At 41.3% G+C, this 15082-nt stretch overlaps 1 protein-coding gene across 2 annotated transcripts in view; it reads right to left on the bottom strand.

The window, feature by feature from the left end:
- Positions 1-6271, bottom strand: part of RNF149 (ring finger protein 149) — a 31578-nt gene extending 25307 nt beyond the window's left edge. The window contains exon 1 of one of the 2 annotated variants that reach the window (XM_079110105.1): positions 5707-6271. In XM_079110105.1, the coding sequence (XP_078966231.1) occupies positions 5707-6142 (436 nt within the window). In that variant the 5' untranslated portion in view covers positions 6143-6271. The remainder of the gene's footprint in view (positions 1-5706) is intronic. The other variant, XM_079110104.1, reaches the window with a different exon arrangement.
- Positions 6272-15082: the final 8811 nt, after the last annotated feature.

Below are 15082 nucleotides of genomic sequence, written 5' to 3'. Positions count from 1 at the left end.
TTTTAAATTAACAGAACTTAAGAATGATGACTGCTTCATTCATGACTGATGTGATTGATCTGCTTTCCCAAAACACTTCTGGGGATAAACTGGGTTAGGTAGGGTATCTGGATATAAACATACTAGCTCTGGCTGGGCATGGTGCACACCTGTAATCCCAGTGGCTTGGGAGGATGAGGCAGGAGGATTGTGAATTTAAAGCCAGCCTCAGCAACTCAGTGAGACCCTAAGCAACTCAGCAAGAACCTGTCTCTAAATAAATAAAACATAAAAAGGACAGGAGATGTGGCTCAGTGGTTAAGTGCCCCTGGGTTCAATCCCTGGTATGGGTGGCGGGGGGGAGGATGCATACTAGCTTTAGAGCTGGTTCATGCACAAATCCAAGGGGCGCCAGGCAGAGCTACTAGGATCAGCCCTACACTCACCTCCTGGTTGCATCAATACCTACCTGGTCAACCCTAGAGAGCTAACCTGCTCAAGTTATTTTGTATGACTGCCTTAATAGGCATGAAAGCATATCTCATTTATTTCCAAATGAAACAGATGAACTTCACAGAAGATATAGAAAGTCAAAGACTTGGAACAGGTGATAAAGCCCTTAGGATTTTTTCCTTTTTTCCCTAGGCCTTAACATTATTAAACATCTTACTTGACTAAAAAAAAAAAATGGTCACAATAAAAGTTAATTTAAAAAAAAAAAAAAAAAAAAAGGGCAGCAGGTGGGGGATGAGGGCTTACCTCAGTGGTAGATTGGTAGACTGCTTGCTTAGTATGTGTAAGGTCCTGGGTTGGACCCCTGATGCTAGGGATAAGAACAAAAGACATCCTGCACAATCCCCCCACCCCACATAGGAACCTACACACCTCACCATCAGGCAGGACAACTCCATAAAGGTAGTTTCTTTTAATTTTTGTCTTATACTTAGTACAATGTCACTGTACATAGTACATGATCATTAACCTACTTGTTGGATAATAGATACAAAAGATAGTAATTTTTAGCAAGCCAAATTACCCATAATTTAAAATTCTTTTGTGCAAAAATAAAATTATGTTCATTTCATTTTCAAAATTTCTGCGCTCTACTTACTACTCAGCAAAAACTAAACAAACAAATTAAAAAACTGAGTTGGCCAACAGCTTCAAAAATTCAGCAGGGACATTTGAATCTGTGTACCACTTCTCCTCCCAAGAAAGCTATTTAAAGAAGATTTCAACATTGTCTTGAAGGAGATGAGAGCTACTGAAATATTTAAAGTAGGAGATTTGATCTCTAGTCTAGAAAACTAACTCAGGCAGCGAGAAGTCACATTTTAAAGTTTCAGGAACAGAATCCTGAGCACTTTCAGGTTTTCTTTTTTCCAATAACTTAACTGCCATACATTCTCCATTTCTTTTCCCCTCCTTGGAGAATTTCCTGACAAATCATTAAGATTCAGCACAAGTTCAACTTGAGGCTGTTCAACAACAGACGTCTACCTCTTCACGGAACCAATGTTATCAACACCCCTTAGGTATTCCTCTTTTTATACACCTACTATAATTTCTTTATAGGTTTCTCTCCTCACTAGACGAGTACTACCTGTTCTTTTTTATTAGTTTTTGTAGCCCCAGTTTCAAGCAGAGACAGCCCATCGAAAGGTTTAAATGAGTCAATCCTCCATGACTATAGTTGCGATGAATTAATAAGGAGAATTATAGACTCCACAGCAGGGAAAATAGTACACCAAGTAAAACTGTAAACATCTTAGAAATACAAAAGCATTTCACAGAACAGAAATGTTTTCAGGGTAGGGGTGAGTTAGGACTCCAAAATAAATGCAATTCATTTTCTGGGTGCTACAGAATTTTAAATAACGTTTTGGACAATTTGACTTTCTCAAAAATATTTTGGATTTCTTGAATATACTCCTCTAATTGAGAACTATTTTGCAGCTTTCCCAAATGCATTACTTCATCTCAGACCTCTGGCCTTTTGCAGCGCTACTCCTGCCACCCAGAAGTCCTGTAACCCTCCCACCCCTACCACACACTACATACACCTTCCCCATCAACTTTCCTTGCCCTTCAAAACTCAACCTTGCTGGGAACTATCCTGTTAATCCCACTTTCTCTGAGGCCATAACTGTCAAGTCAGTCTTCCTATAGCACTAAAATATATCTTAAATTCAAATCTAAATTTGTAAATAACTTATGAGTACACTATTATAGAATCAAAAATTTATTATTCACTCATGAAAGGCCATGCTCTGCCAATACAAAAAATGCACATTTCTCAACATGTGACCGCTCTGAAGTCAGGGATTTCCTACACGTCTTTGAAACCTCCCTTGCTCTTACCCCCAACTCCCTTTCCCCAAACACAGGTCTAAGCCTTGCCAGTACTTGGCACTCAGTAAATAATTGTTCAAGGAATCAAACTGCCTTTCTTATAATATCATGCCAAGATTTCAGCTAAAAGAGCATCCTATTTCTTCTTCTTTTTTTTTTTTTTTTTTTTTTTTGGTACTCAGTATTGAACCCAGGGGCACTTAACCACCAAGCCACATCCCTACCTCTTTTTTTGTACTTTATTTAGAGACAGGGTCTCACTGAGTTGCTTAGGGTCTTGCTAAATTGCTGAGGCTGGCTTTGAACACTTGATCCTCCTGCCTTAGCCTCCTGAGCTGCTGAGATTACAGGTGTATGCCGAGGCCTGGTCTAGCACCCTATTTCTTAACCCATAATATCTGCAAAATCTAAAAGATTTTGTGTTAATAACTTGACTCTTACCAATTTCTACCTACCTCGGTCAGGCTAACTTCTATACCTTTGCAACACCCATGCCCTTCCTTTATGTTTCCTAAGTCCCTATGCATATATTTCTGGTCACGCCCAAACCTTACTGTCTCAGAAAATTCTATTTATCCCTCCCAAGAGACCACAAACTCCCCTGAGTAAGCATGCTTTTTATGCATTGCTGCCTAAGCAGGTACAATACTTTACACAAAATGGCTGCTCAATTTAAGTCTGCTAAAGAACTAACTTTGGGCATTAGGTTAACAGTCCTTATTGTTGTTATGATAGAATATTATCTTAAAAGTCATCATTTTTAAAAGTCACAAAATTGATTTAAATCTAAAAAAATATTCAGTACTGGATTTCAGTTAGACAAGCAATGGGTTTCAGAACTACAGACTTTCTCCCTGACTTAAGAAGACTGTCAGTATTCAATTTTACAAGCACACCTCCTCTCCCCACTTCATAGAAATCAGTGTTACACTGAACAGAGAATGTCTGAATCAGTGGGTTTTCTTGGCTGTAGCTACATTCTGACTAAATACAGGAAACCTAAGTCTAAACGGCCTTTAAGACTCTGCTGTCACATCTAATTAAACTGGATCCTCTCCACTCACAAAGTCACAAACCCAAGTGGGTCAAGTTTTGTGAGGGGTCAGTCCTTTCCATTTCTGCATTATTGGCTCTTACAGATCACATGGTAGCCCATGGTAGTCTGACTGAACTTTTCTGCTTTTCCTTTCTTTAATCCACCAGTCACACTATTACTAAAGTAATCTCCAATTAAAGTTAGTGGTTCAAAAAGTTGGATAATTTTGTCATTCGCTTCTCTCCTTGAGCATCTGACAGCTTCTGGAGACATTTTTGGTTGTTAAAACTATATAGGAGCACTACTGGAATCCAATGCAGGTAGGGGACAGGAATGCAATCGAGCATCCTACAAAGCAGGACAGCACCTACCACAAAGAATTATCTGACCATAAATCACCAGGTAATCTGGGCCAACTTTTAAAATTCTTTGAGTATCAGTTTCCTCATCTGTACAATAGAATTAAGAATCTACCTTAAAGTGTTGTCAAAAAGATTGAGTCACTGTATACAGAATACTGGGCACAATGTCTACACAATGGGTGTTTTCACACTTAAAATAAGGTACTAATTCTGTCTTTTACACAAGAAGGGTAGAATGAAGGACGATAATGGGAACATAAGTCCTAAAAAGAGGACCTCAAATGAACAATAAAGAGGTGTTTTTCCTGGGCCTGAATACATTATATGCTAATAATATAAACAAACCAAGGTGCTGAACCATGGTTAGAACAAGTGCTGTTCGCTTGGAAGGATGTCAGTATCATCAGAAAATGCAATTGATGCAGAATGATGAGCATCCCATTTAAAATAAGTCATTAAAATGTGTACACATACAAAAGTGTGTATACCCAGCATTGGGGGAATCATGGCACACTAACCTTTTTTCATTGATAGAACTACTAAATTTGGGTCTACTATGGGTAGGATCTGCAATGTTATGTGACACCTGGCAGGAACTTTCATAAATTTATGGAATGTACCTTGGACACAATGACAAACAGGTAGATCTGTAATCACTAGAGTAACAGCACCAAAGGTGGTGTGTAGCCGCATGCCACCATACAGATATCTATGCTCATTCCCATCTCTCTCCATCTGTGGCTAACTGCGGTCCACAAGTGTTCTGGACAAAGCCTTCTTGCCTTATCACAGATCCAACATTTTTAGTTACTTCTGCAACCTGGGATCCATCCAACTTCAAATACCCCTTACCAACTCTTATCCCACACTCCCTTGCTCCTACAACTTCAGCCAATTTCTCTGCCTCCCCACAATCTGTAGCCAAGTTTCTTGAAAGAGTTGTCCGTAAGTCTCCATTTTCACCTCTCATCTACAATTCCCAATATTCCACCAAATAGGCCAGATTCACTTTTTTGTCCTTATTTTACAGTTAAGTTTTGCATTGTATGCAAGCCAGAAAGAAAGAAAGAGACAGTAGTACAGGAAAAAGAATGTCTCTTAGTAGTCACAAAAACGTTAAAAAAAAAAAAAAAGGAAGTTCAGAATTAGTCAATCTTGTGATACCTAAAGCTAAGGTGATCTCAGCACAACAGAAATAGGTTTACTCTCTGGGTCCTGGCTATATACCACTCAGAAAGAACTCGGTTCCCAAGTATTTTGCAAAATAAGATTCAAACCACCATAACTGCCTGACGATGCAACCTGTTGCCCTGGGAAAGTGTAAGACCAGTACCCTAGCAAAGAGCAGGGTCTTCTTCTCCAGTTAACAGAGTAACTTCTAAAATTTCTTCCAAACAAGACAGAAAAAATGATTGCTAAATCATATATTTAACAAATGAGAAAACATACAGAACTTAAAGCCCAGGTTTTCTGACTCGAATCCAGATTTTCGGACAAAGATGAGAATATTGACATTTCATGAAAGTGAAGATACCAGAGTGAAAAAAATACCAGAGTGAAGGAACAGCACGACCCTGGATTGCACTGGGTAAGAGTTTTAATTCCTACCCACCAGCCCGATTTTGGTAACAGTGAACGGAAATGGGACTTCCCACTTGGTAGAACCACAATCTTCCTCCTGTAGGTTTTCGTTTCTTTACTGCTCCCCCCTCCCGAGGGCGCCTCCCTCCACACCAACCACCAAATGAGAAGATCTAATCTTGTGTGCAGACCTGCCTTCTTCTCAGCAGCATTGGAGAACTACAGGGGGCAAATCCAGAAGTCCCCTAATACCTCCCAACACCCAGAGACTGTCAGAGTCGTGCCCAGGGCCACATCCCGGCCTGAGGGAAAGGATTCGCCCCAAGGGCTTGCAGGCCGCCGACCCTGACTACCGTGCCAAGACCCCCCTCCACCTCTCGCGCCCACATGGCTCACCAGCGTGGGACATGGACGCTGTGAGGTTCCCGTAGCGCTCCTCGTTGTACACCACCACCGCGGAGGCGTTCCTCCGCGCCGCCGCCAGCACCTTGTCCTTGAAGGTGCAGCCCCCGCGCGCCACCAGGGCGACCCACGGCGCAGACCCCTGGCCGCCCGGCGTGGGCACCCAGAAGCGCGTGCCGGGCGCGCAGCCCTCGGGGTCTCCTCCCGGCGCGTGCGGGACGCCCACCAGGCCCTGCGCGTCCTCCTTGGGCGAGCTATCGCCGAAGCGGCCGCTCTCGGAGACGCTCCACACAGTCAGGTTCGTCTGCGGGTCCACGTACTCGATGCCCACCACGGCCGAGTACCACTCGAGCGCCCGGCCCCGGGCCTGGGGCGCGCACAAGGCCAAGGCCAGCAGCGCCAGCGCGCCGCGGGCTCGGATCCCAGCCATAGGCCGCCGCTGCCACGCCACGGCCTTACCGGCGGGCTGCTCAGGAACAAGCCAGGCCGCCGACCAGCGAAGAGAAACTGCCGCCGGCCCGCCGCGAATCCGGAGTGGAGAGCAGCTCAGGGGGGCGGAGCCGCGGCGCACGCGCACCTGGCCGGGCGTGGGAGCGCGGGGGCGGGGCTACCCCGCCCGGCCCTCTGGGGTGGAATGCGCAGGCGCGACGCCCTGAGCTCATTCGGAGGCAGGATGAGGAGGTGAGTGGCACGGGTGCGTCCGGAGGCCGTTGAGGATGGTGAGGGCGTGGCTTCCCGCGCCACGGCTTGCGCCACGCCTGACCCCCTCGGCCGGAGCGGAGCTTGTGCAATAGTACGCAGAGCGCCCCGAGTCCGGGGAAGTAACCGCCCGAGTAACGGGAAGCAGGGCAGCAGGCCAGGACCGCGGCTGTGCAAAATCTCGGCGGATGTCTGAGCAGAGTGGACCGCGCGACGCACAGGACAAAGACTGGGCTTGTCTAAACCACTTAAAGGATATTTTTAAAAGAATTCAGAGTCGTGCACGTATTATCCACGTGTTATCTGAATGCCTTTTTGTAAGTAATTTTGGTAGTGAGTTTAATTCCTTACCCTTCTCTCAAGGATTAATCCCAACAACCCTTTTTGTTATAGTGGTGTCACCCAGACCGAGGGTCTCAAGGAAGACCCAAGGGGAAGTGGGCCGCAACTTGGGCTGTGAGGGATATAGGGATGTATATATATGTATGTGTGTGTGTGTATATACATATATATAGACACAATACCTTCATTTACTTTTATGTGGTGCTGAGAATCTGACCCATTGCCTCACATGTGCCCGGCACGCGCCCTACCACTGGACTACAACCCCAGCCTCTATGAGGGTTCTGGACACTCACCACAGAAAGGATTTCAAGGACAGGTCAGTATGAGACACAGGTTGATCTTATGAAAAGAAAGCAAGAAGTACACACGTGAGAGAGAATAGAGCAGGAGTTAAGTGGAACATGCTGACTGAACCCTAACATGGGATGCAAAACATATACATACATATATATGATGTATGTTATTCATATGTATATATAAATTTATAAGATTTATAGCTTATAGACATGATCTAAGAAGGTTTTTTAGTTCTTTGTTTTTTGTGTTAATCACTTGACATGTTAATCATTACCTATTAGGGATTTGTTGGGGGAATTTGGGGGCTTTTTTGTTTGTCTGTCTGTCTTTTGGTTTTGTGTGTGAGTGTGAGAAAAATCTCAACTTCCCTCTGTGAGGATTCCATGATTTTGCTTTGTAAGTTTAAACAGTACTGTGTTACATTCATGTAACATTGAGGGGGTTTGTGCATTTTTTCAGGAATATGGTACATGTATGGAGTAATCAGATCCTAAAAATATAAATTACAGAAAAATCCTTTTCTTTTTTTTTTTTTTTTTTTTTTTTTGTGGTGCTGGGGATTTGAACCCAGGGCCTTGTGCTTGCGAGGCAAGCACTCTACGAACTGAGCTATTCCCCAGCCCTGAAAAATCCTTTTCTTGAGCAATGAATATGGGGGCCTATTTTTCTTTAGGTCCAAGTTAGGAAACAGGTTACTTAGGAACCTGTGCATAAGGTCTGATAACTGATTTAATAGTGTTGTATGTGAACAAAGTAGATATGGAATTTAAAACAGTTTAAATATGGCCATTCTTATTTTGTCCCATATGACTTTTTTCTATTTTTCATTGTCTTCTATCCTACCTCAGTATTCTATGTATAATATGTAAACTGCCATTTAAATGAGCACCTAAGTTATATTCAATCAATTAAAAAAAATGGGAAAAGAATTTTTTTGGAAATAAATACAGGTGATTCAAAGTTCATACAAAACTGCAGTAGATACAAAGTGTACTTGTTATGTAGCATTGAAATGATTCCAAACACAGTTTCCTCCATGAGCAATTCAAGGTTTGGTATAATAAGAACTCCTAGTGTGGAGCTGGTAGTTCAGTGATAGAGTACTTGAGGTCATAGGTTTGATCCCCAGCATCACCCAAAAAAAAAAAAAAAAAAAAAAAAAAGGAGTGTATGTCTTGTTTTCTCCTCTCTTGGAGAACGTGAAAAACTTGCAATATTCCCATATGTGAAAACTTGGAGTAAATTCCCCCTCCCCTTGAGAATGTGACATCATATCTAATCAGGCCCCATATGTGAGCTATAGTCATCGAAATACCTGTAAGCCTAAAAGTTTGACAGAGATACTTTGAGAGTCATGGCAAGTTACACTGTCAGCTGCTTCTCTGAAGACCTACAGTCGTAGGCTATGCAGACCTTTAGACTAAGCTGCCAAGCCAGGCCTACCCATGCTGGCATTACCCCCTAGCTTGGAGTGTTATCACAGATCTGTGTTGTAATGGTCAAACCAGTTTCTCCTGAGAACCACTTGTATAAATGTACACCTCAACCTTCAATTAGACTTTACTTTCCTCAGAGTCCTGTTTCCATCCTAATTGAGCAACTAGACTAATAATTAGGAACTCACCCACCAAGTGGTTAATATACCCGGAACTATCAAGTATCTTCCCTGTGAGATTTGGTCACATTATTCTCCTGCTGTTTAAGCACTGTGAACCTAAGGAAGAAATTCTCTCTGTATGGCAGTGAACTATGTGATTTGTGAACTCACACTTGACTTTTCTCCTTATTTTCAACATACAAAACACTGCTGCTGCGGGAAAAGAGGTTTAGGGCACAGACTTCTGACAGACTCATCTTCCTTCTGTGTACAGGGGTCTGTAATTACAGGAAATAGGTTGTTTGCACCCGCACCACAGTGTTTCACACTGTTAACCCCCCTCAGCGTTCCTCTTTGTCTTTCTACCTGTGCTCTAAGATGCAGAGTGGACCACAACCCTTAAGTTTTCCTGAAATTGGTTCACCCCTCCCATTTGGACACTAATTATGGAAGGTTGATAGATCCCAGGCTTAAGGCTTTACCTTTGTCCAGACCTAGAATAAGAAGGTAAAGTGTGGTCATCTACTGCAGGCTGAGAATAAGTCTTAGAACCTGCCCCCCAACTTTATGCTCCAGCAAAACAAAATACTGTAGTTCCCAGAATACATCATTGTGGTTTCATGTTATGTCTTGCAAATTCATTTCCTTCTTCCTGAAATGACCTCTTACTCCTGGCTCTTTTCCTGGCAAACACCAACTCAATCTTCAAGTTTTAACTCTAAAGCTGTTTCTTCTATGAAACCTGCTTTAGTTAACTACAGGCGAACTTAGGTGCTCCTCCTGTTTTCCACATTGCTGGTGTACGATGTGCTTACACATAAATGTTGTACCAGCATTACTACTTCCCAAGCCCATTTTTTTCTCAGACTACTGACAATATTTTTTGGTGTGTCAGTTTTTTTGTTTTTTTTTTTTTCTTCTTATAATGCTATGTACTTCACAAGGGCAGGGATGGTGTAGTTGCTATTTGCATGAGCCTACCTCAACTAGCATGGTGTTGTGTATGTGATCAGTGTTTTAAATGAGAAAATGACTCTTTTGTACTATTGCCAAGTTATGAACTCCTGATTGGTTACAGGGTGGCTGGTCAGAGAAGTCCCAACAGGCTAATAGAAACAGGCTTTGGAGCTCTTGAGCCCTGGGGCCCAGCCCAGCCTCTTGGTTTTTATTCTTTCATTACCAGCTCCAAGCCTCAATTGGTTTCCCCTGATTCAGAATTGCCACCACTTTCTCACACCTTCACAACTTTTTGTGCCCTGGCTGCCAAGTGTCACTCAGCTCTTCAATTCCCTTTCTCAGTACCCCAGAGGAGCTCACAGGCCTTGCCCCCAAGTCTTTGTTTGTTTTAGGGTAAAGGAGAGAGGTGTCTTTACCCTTTAATCGTTTTATTAAGGGAAATTTCACACATTTCCCAAAGCAGAGAGACTCCCAAAGCTGCATGCACTCATAGCAGATTCAGTAATGACTAACCCATGGCTAATTTGTTTTTAAATTTATCAACATTTCCTCTCTTCCCTGTTGGATTACTTGGAAGGGAATTTCAGAAACTGAGCCAGGCTCTGTGGTACACTCTTATGTCCTAGCTACGTGAGAGACTGAGGCAGGTGGATTGCTTGAGCCCAGGAGTTTGAGTCTGGCTTGGACAAAGGATACCCATCTCAAAAATAAATAAATTAGCTAAGTTTTAAAACATAATTAAATATCCAGTCAGTGCATAAATAGCCCTGATTTTTTGTCCCAAATGTTATTTTACATTGATTGTTTGGATCAAGATTCACACATTGTAATATGTTGAAATATTTCTCAAATTTTCTTCATTGATAGTTTCTCTCTCTCTCTCTCTCTCTCAATAGAGTACTGGGGATTGAACCCAGGAATGCTTAACCACTGAATCACATCCCATCCCTTTTTATTTTTTTATCTTGAGTCAAGTTCTCACCAAGTTGCTTAGGACCTCACTAAGTTGCCAAAGCTGGTTTCAAACTTACAATCCCCCTGTCTCATCCTCCCAAGTCTCCAGGAATACAGGTATGCGCCACCTTTTCTATTCCCTTCGAAAGATGATTTGTTTTCTATAATTTCCCACATTCTGTATTTGGCTGATTACAACCTCATGGTGTCATTTGACATTTTCCTCTACTCCCCATATTTCCTGTGAACTGGTAGTTAGATCAAAATATCCGATTTGATCTGGGCCTGGTTTAGGAACGAGGATGTATTTTATAGGTTGTGCTGTTTACTTCTATCTGGAAGCCTATCGTATTGTGCTTTTCTTCTTTGAAAAGTTAGTGGCCATTGATGGTCTTTAACTAAATCTATTATTTTATTAAAGATTCGCAAAATGGTGATAATCATTCCTTTTTCGTTTATCAGCTGGAATACTTCTATGAAGAAAAATCACCCCTCAGCAAATAGGGGTACAGAGAGGCAGAGTAAATGCTTCATTCTTATATTTATCAGTTTCCAGAATAATGAATCCCTAACTCCCCTTTGAGAGAACTCTTTAAAATTACCATTAGCAATGTATGACTTCACCATCCTTGATGTGTTTCAATACTTTGTTACTATTATTCTCATTGAAAAATAACAAAATTTCCCATTATAATGACATAAATTTTTCCATTACTGGCCAGTGGGAGCCTTTCCAGTTTGGCTTCTAAATGCATTAGACAAACCTTTGGAAATCTTCCTTGCTTTCTGAAGTCAGCAGAGAACCAGCCATTTCTTTAAGGAGTCCTTATAGAACACAATCTGTCTCCTGGATTTCTCTTCTTTCATTAATTGTGTAAATAATATGTGCTAATTATTAAAAAAAAAAAAAAAAAAAAGCCAAGTATAATGGTGTGTGCTAGGAGTCCGAGCTAACCCATAGACTGAGGCCTAAGGTAGGGGGATTGCTTGAGACTAGGAATTTGAAGCCAATCTGTGCAACATAATGAGACTCAAGACATAGCATAGATAAATTGAAAGAAGGTTTACTACATTTTAATACTACAGAAAGTTTAATACTACAGTTATTCCAGAGAAATACTGTTAGATTTTAGTAAATGACATTCTAGTCTTTTTTTAGTTCACATATATACCTTTTAAAATGACAAAGTACAATGCATATTGTTTGCTCACTTGCCTTTTAAAAACTCAGAAAATTTTCAAAAACATTTTTCTCTACCATGTATCCATTTCTCCAGGATATTTTATAAGGCTACATGGCACTTCATCAGTTGAAATCAACAGTTCAATTCCTGTTCTTGGACATAATTTTTCCATATTATAAAAGAAATTTTAATTTATGCTTTAGTTATAAATGATAATTAAGTACACAATAAAGTTTAATCTGTAATTTATTATAGATTATTTATAATATTCACCAATGAAAATTTGCACAATTATTTTCTCCAGAGGAGGGACTTGGGCTCCAGCAATTTACATACAATCCTCCTAATGATTCCAATGTGCAATCCATACCACAATGAAAACAGATGGATAATGTTGATTTATTTTTCCAGTTCAATACTGTCCTGAGCATCCAGGAATCTTCTTTCCTTCAAGCACATCTGGTGATGACAAGCAACTTGGATGGCTACATAGTCAGTACTAGTGGCTCTCCAAGGGTGGTCTTGGGCCAGCATCATTGACATCACCTATAAATTTGTCAGAAATGCACTTCTTTGGCCCTACCCCAGACTTGTCTAATCAGAAATTGGTGGAGTGGTGAAAAAGGAGGACCCAGGACCCAGTTTGGGTTTTAACAAACTCTTCAGGTGATTCTGATTCATACCTACATTTGAGAAGCACTGACCTGATCGCATAAAATAATTCCTGTTTGTACCTGGATTTTGCCTTTCCTGCTTAAGGAAATTACAAACCATAGCATTTTGCTTATGTATGGCTTGCTTTGAAAGATCTCCCGTGTTAGGTACAAATTATTATCACTCTTAATGGAGTTCTCCACCTTCAAAGTTGTAATTAGAAACACTCCTTTTTAAAGAAAGTTCCTTTCAGTGCTGGAGATCTGAACTGAGGAGTTTACACATGCTGGGTAGGCACTATACCTCTGAGCTACATCCCCAGCCAGAAAAACTTATTTAAATGTGTATTAGACCAAATTTTATTTGATCCACACATAATTAAATAGAGACTTTAATTATGCTACCAAGTTAACTTTTTATTTTTCATTTTCACCTGTGTGAAGGTTTTCAGAATCACAATGTAGTCACTTGCGTCAGACTCTATCAAAAAAATTAATAAAGCAGGGAGTTATGAAGGAGGGGATCCCATGCACCTAAGTGTAGTAACAAGAACTATCATAAAAGACTGCTAGAACCATAATTTGGTACAAAGGCCACCACAACCTACCCCAAAAATACCATGATGACATGTGCTCAGAAGTTATTCTTGTTATTGATCCATGTAGCAAAGCATCACTGTTTCAAAACAACTTATGTAATCTTCCTCCCTTTGCCTTTAAAAACTTCCTCTTGCCTCAACCTCCTTGAATGCACATACTTAACTACAGCATGCATATTTCCACAACAGTGCAACTTCCAAATAGAGTCAATGTTTGAAGCATCTCTCCATGTGTTCGTTATTTTAGTTTGACACCCCTAAGATTTGCCTTGGAAGCCAGCCATAGTGGTACACACCTGCAATCCCACTGACTCAGGAGGCTGAAGCAGGAGGATTGCAAGTTTGAAAACAGCCTGGGCAATTTAATGAGACCCTTTCTCAAAATAGAAACTAAAAAGGACTGCAAATGCATCTAAGTGGTTGAGCACCACTGGATTCAATCCCCAGCACCTCAAAAAGGAAAAGAGATGTTTTAGAGAGTAGGGCTGATATAAGGCAGAAAGGATCATTCATAACCACCCAATTGAAGAATTTTGTGTTCATCAAAATGTTTTGTTGTCTTGTTTGTTGGCTTCATAATACATGTAGTGGGGAAGAATTTCAGTTTACAATCTCAGGTGCACAAGAATTCTCCTATTCTTTGTTCTTTTGGGTGGTGATGTTTTGCTTGTTTTTAATATTTAAAAAATTGGACTGAATCCAGAGCTCTGGGGGCTGGGCAGGGCTTCTGGTGAGCAGGCCATTGTAGACACATTGTTCTCTCCAATGTTTGTGCACTGCTTCCCCACCTATCAGGGAAATGGGGCCAGAGAAGATTAGGAATCCCAGCAACCCCTCACCCGGGATCTCAACACCCCTCAAGGCAGCTATGAGTCTACGATGTCTAGCAGCCTGACTTTTTCTCTTCCTCCTTCCCCATAAAAGTGTGTTGCTCACCCATCTGTCTCTGGAATCCTTCTTCTAGCCCAATGGTCTTCACACTTAAAAGCACACATTTATCACCTGAAGAACTTGTTGAAAATGATTCCTGGGCCCCACCCTCAGAGATTCTGCTTCTGGAGCTGGGGGTGGGGTGGGGCCTTTTAACTCACTTCCCAGTTCCCAGGCTCCCCTAAGGATCAGCTTTCTGTTACCCTGGCTGTGTCCTCTGCGAAGGGAGGGAGAACCCTAGAACAGCTCCTGTTGTCCACTCTGCAAAATTTCTGAAGCAAAGAGACACCAAACCAGCCCTTGTTTGAACTGGGTGTGGGGTGATGTGGGCATGGAAGGAAGAACAAACATCTGTATTTCAAGGTAAATATTACTAGTTTGGAATTATGAAATTGGGTTCCACTAATAAAACATCATTGATCTGAACTTTTTTTTTTTTTTTTTTTAGCAGCAAGGGCTATATTTAAAGCATAAAGTGAACCACTGTTCCATTTCCTCACTATCAATTTCTGCATTCCATTTTTATGGAAAAATGGGAGACAACATCTCCCAGCTGCTTCCTGCAGAAAGAGGGCAAAGTTGGGGGAAGTAACCCAAAGTCCTTGTTTTCTATCAGATGGGGCATGGACAGGTAAGGGTAGGGTGTTCAACATCAGAGCAGTTCAGAGGTTCACAGTGACTGATCTGATTTAAATATAGATGAGAATTTTTGGGGGAGAAAAAAAAAAAAAGAAGATCCTAAGTTGATTTAAAGCTCATTTTCCAACTTTGGTTTGGGCAGAGGGGAATGAGGGGAGGGGAGAGAAGGGGTTAGGGGATGGGAAAGATGGTGGAATGAGATGAACATCATTACCCTATATACATGTATAATTGCATGAATGGTGTGACTATACATTGTGTACAACCAGAGAAATAAAATGTTGTACTCCATTTGTGTACAATGAATCGAAATGCATTCTGCTGTCCTATAACTAAATAAATAAAACCTATTTTCCTAGGCAGGGATTGCAACTTTTAGATTTTTATACCTTTATACCTTAAGAAGCATAGCAATGAAGGATGAATGAATGAAGGAGCTAATGAAAACTTATTAAAACAGAAAACACATCCACCTTCATGCAACATGTATGTATAAAAAACACTTGAAGGAATATC

The sequence above is a fragment of the Sciurus vulgaris genome (genome assembly GCF_902686455.1).
Source record: "Sciurus vulgaris genome assembly, chromosome: 14".
In the NCBI taxonomy this organism is placed as follows: domain Eukaryota; kingdom Metazoa; phylum Chordata; class Mammalia; order Rodentia; family Sciuridae; genus Sciurus; species Sciurus vulgaris.
This window is presented reverse-complemented; position numbering and strand designations above follow the sequence as displayed.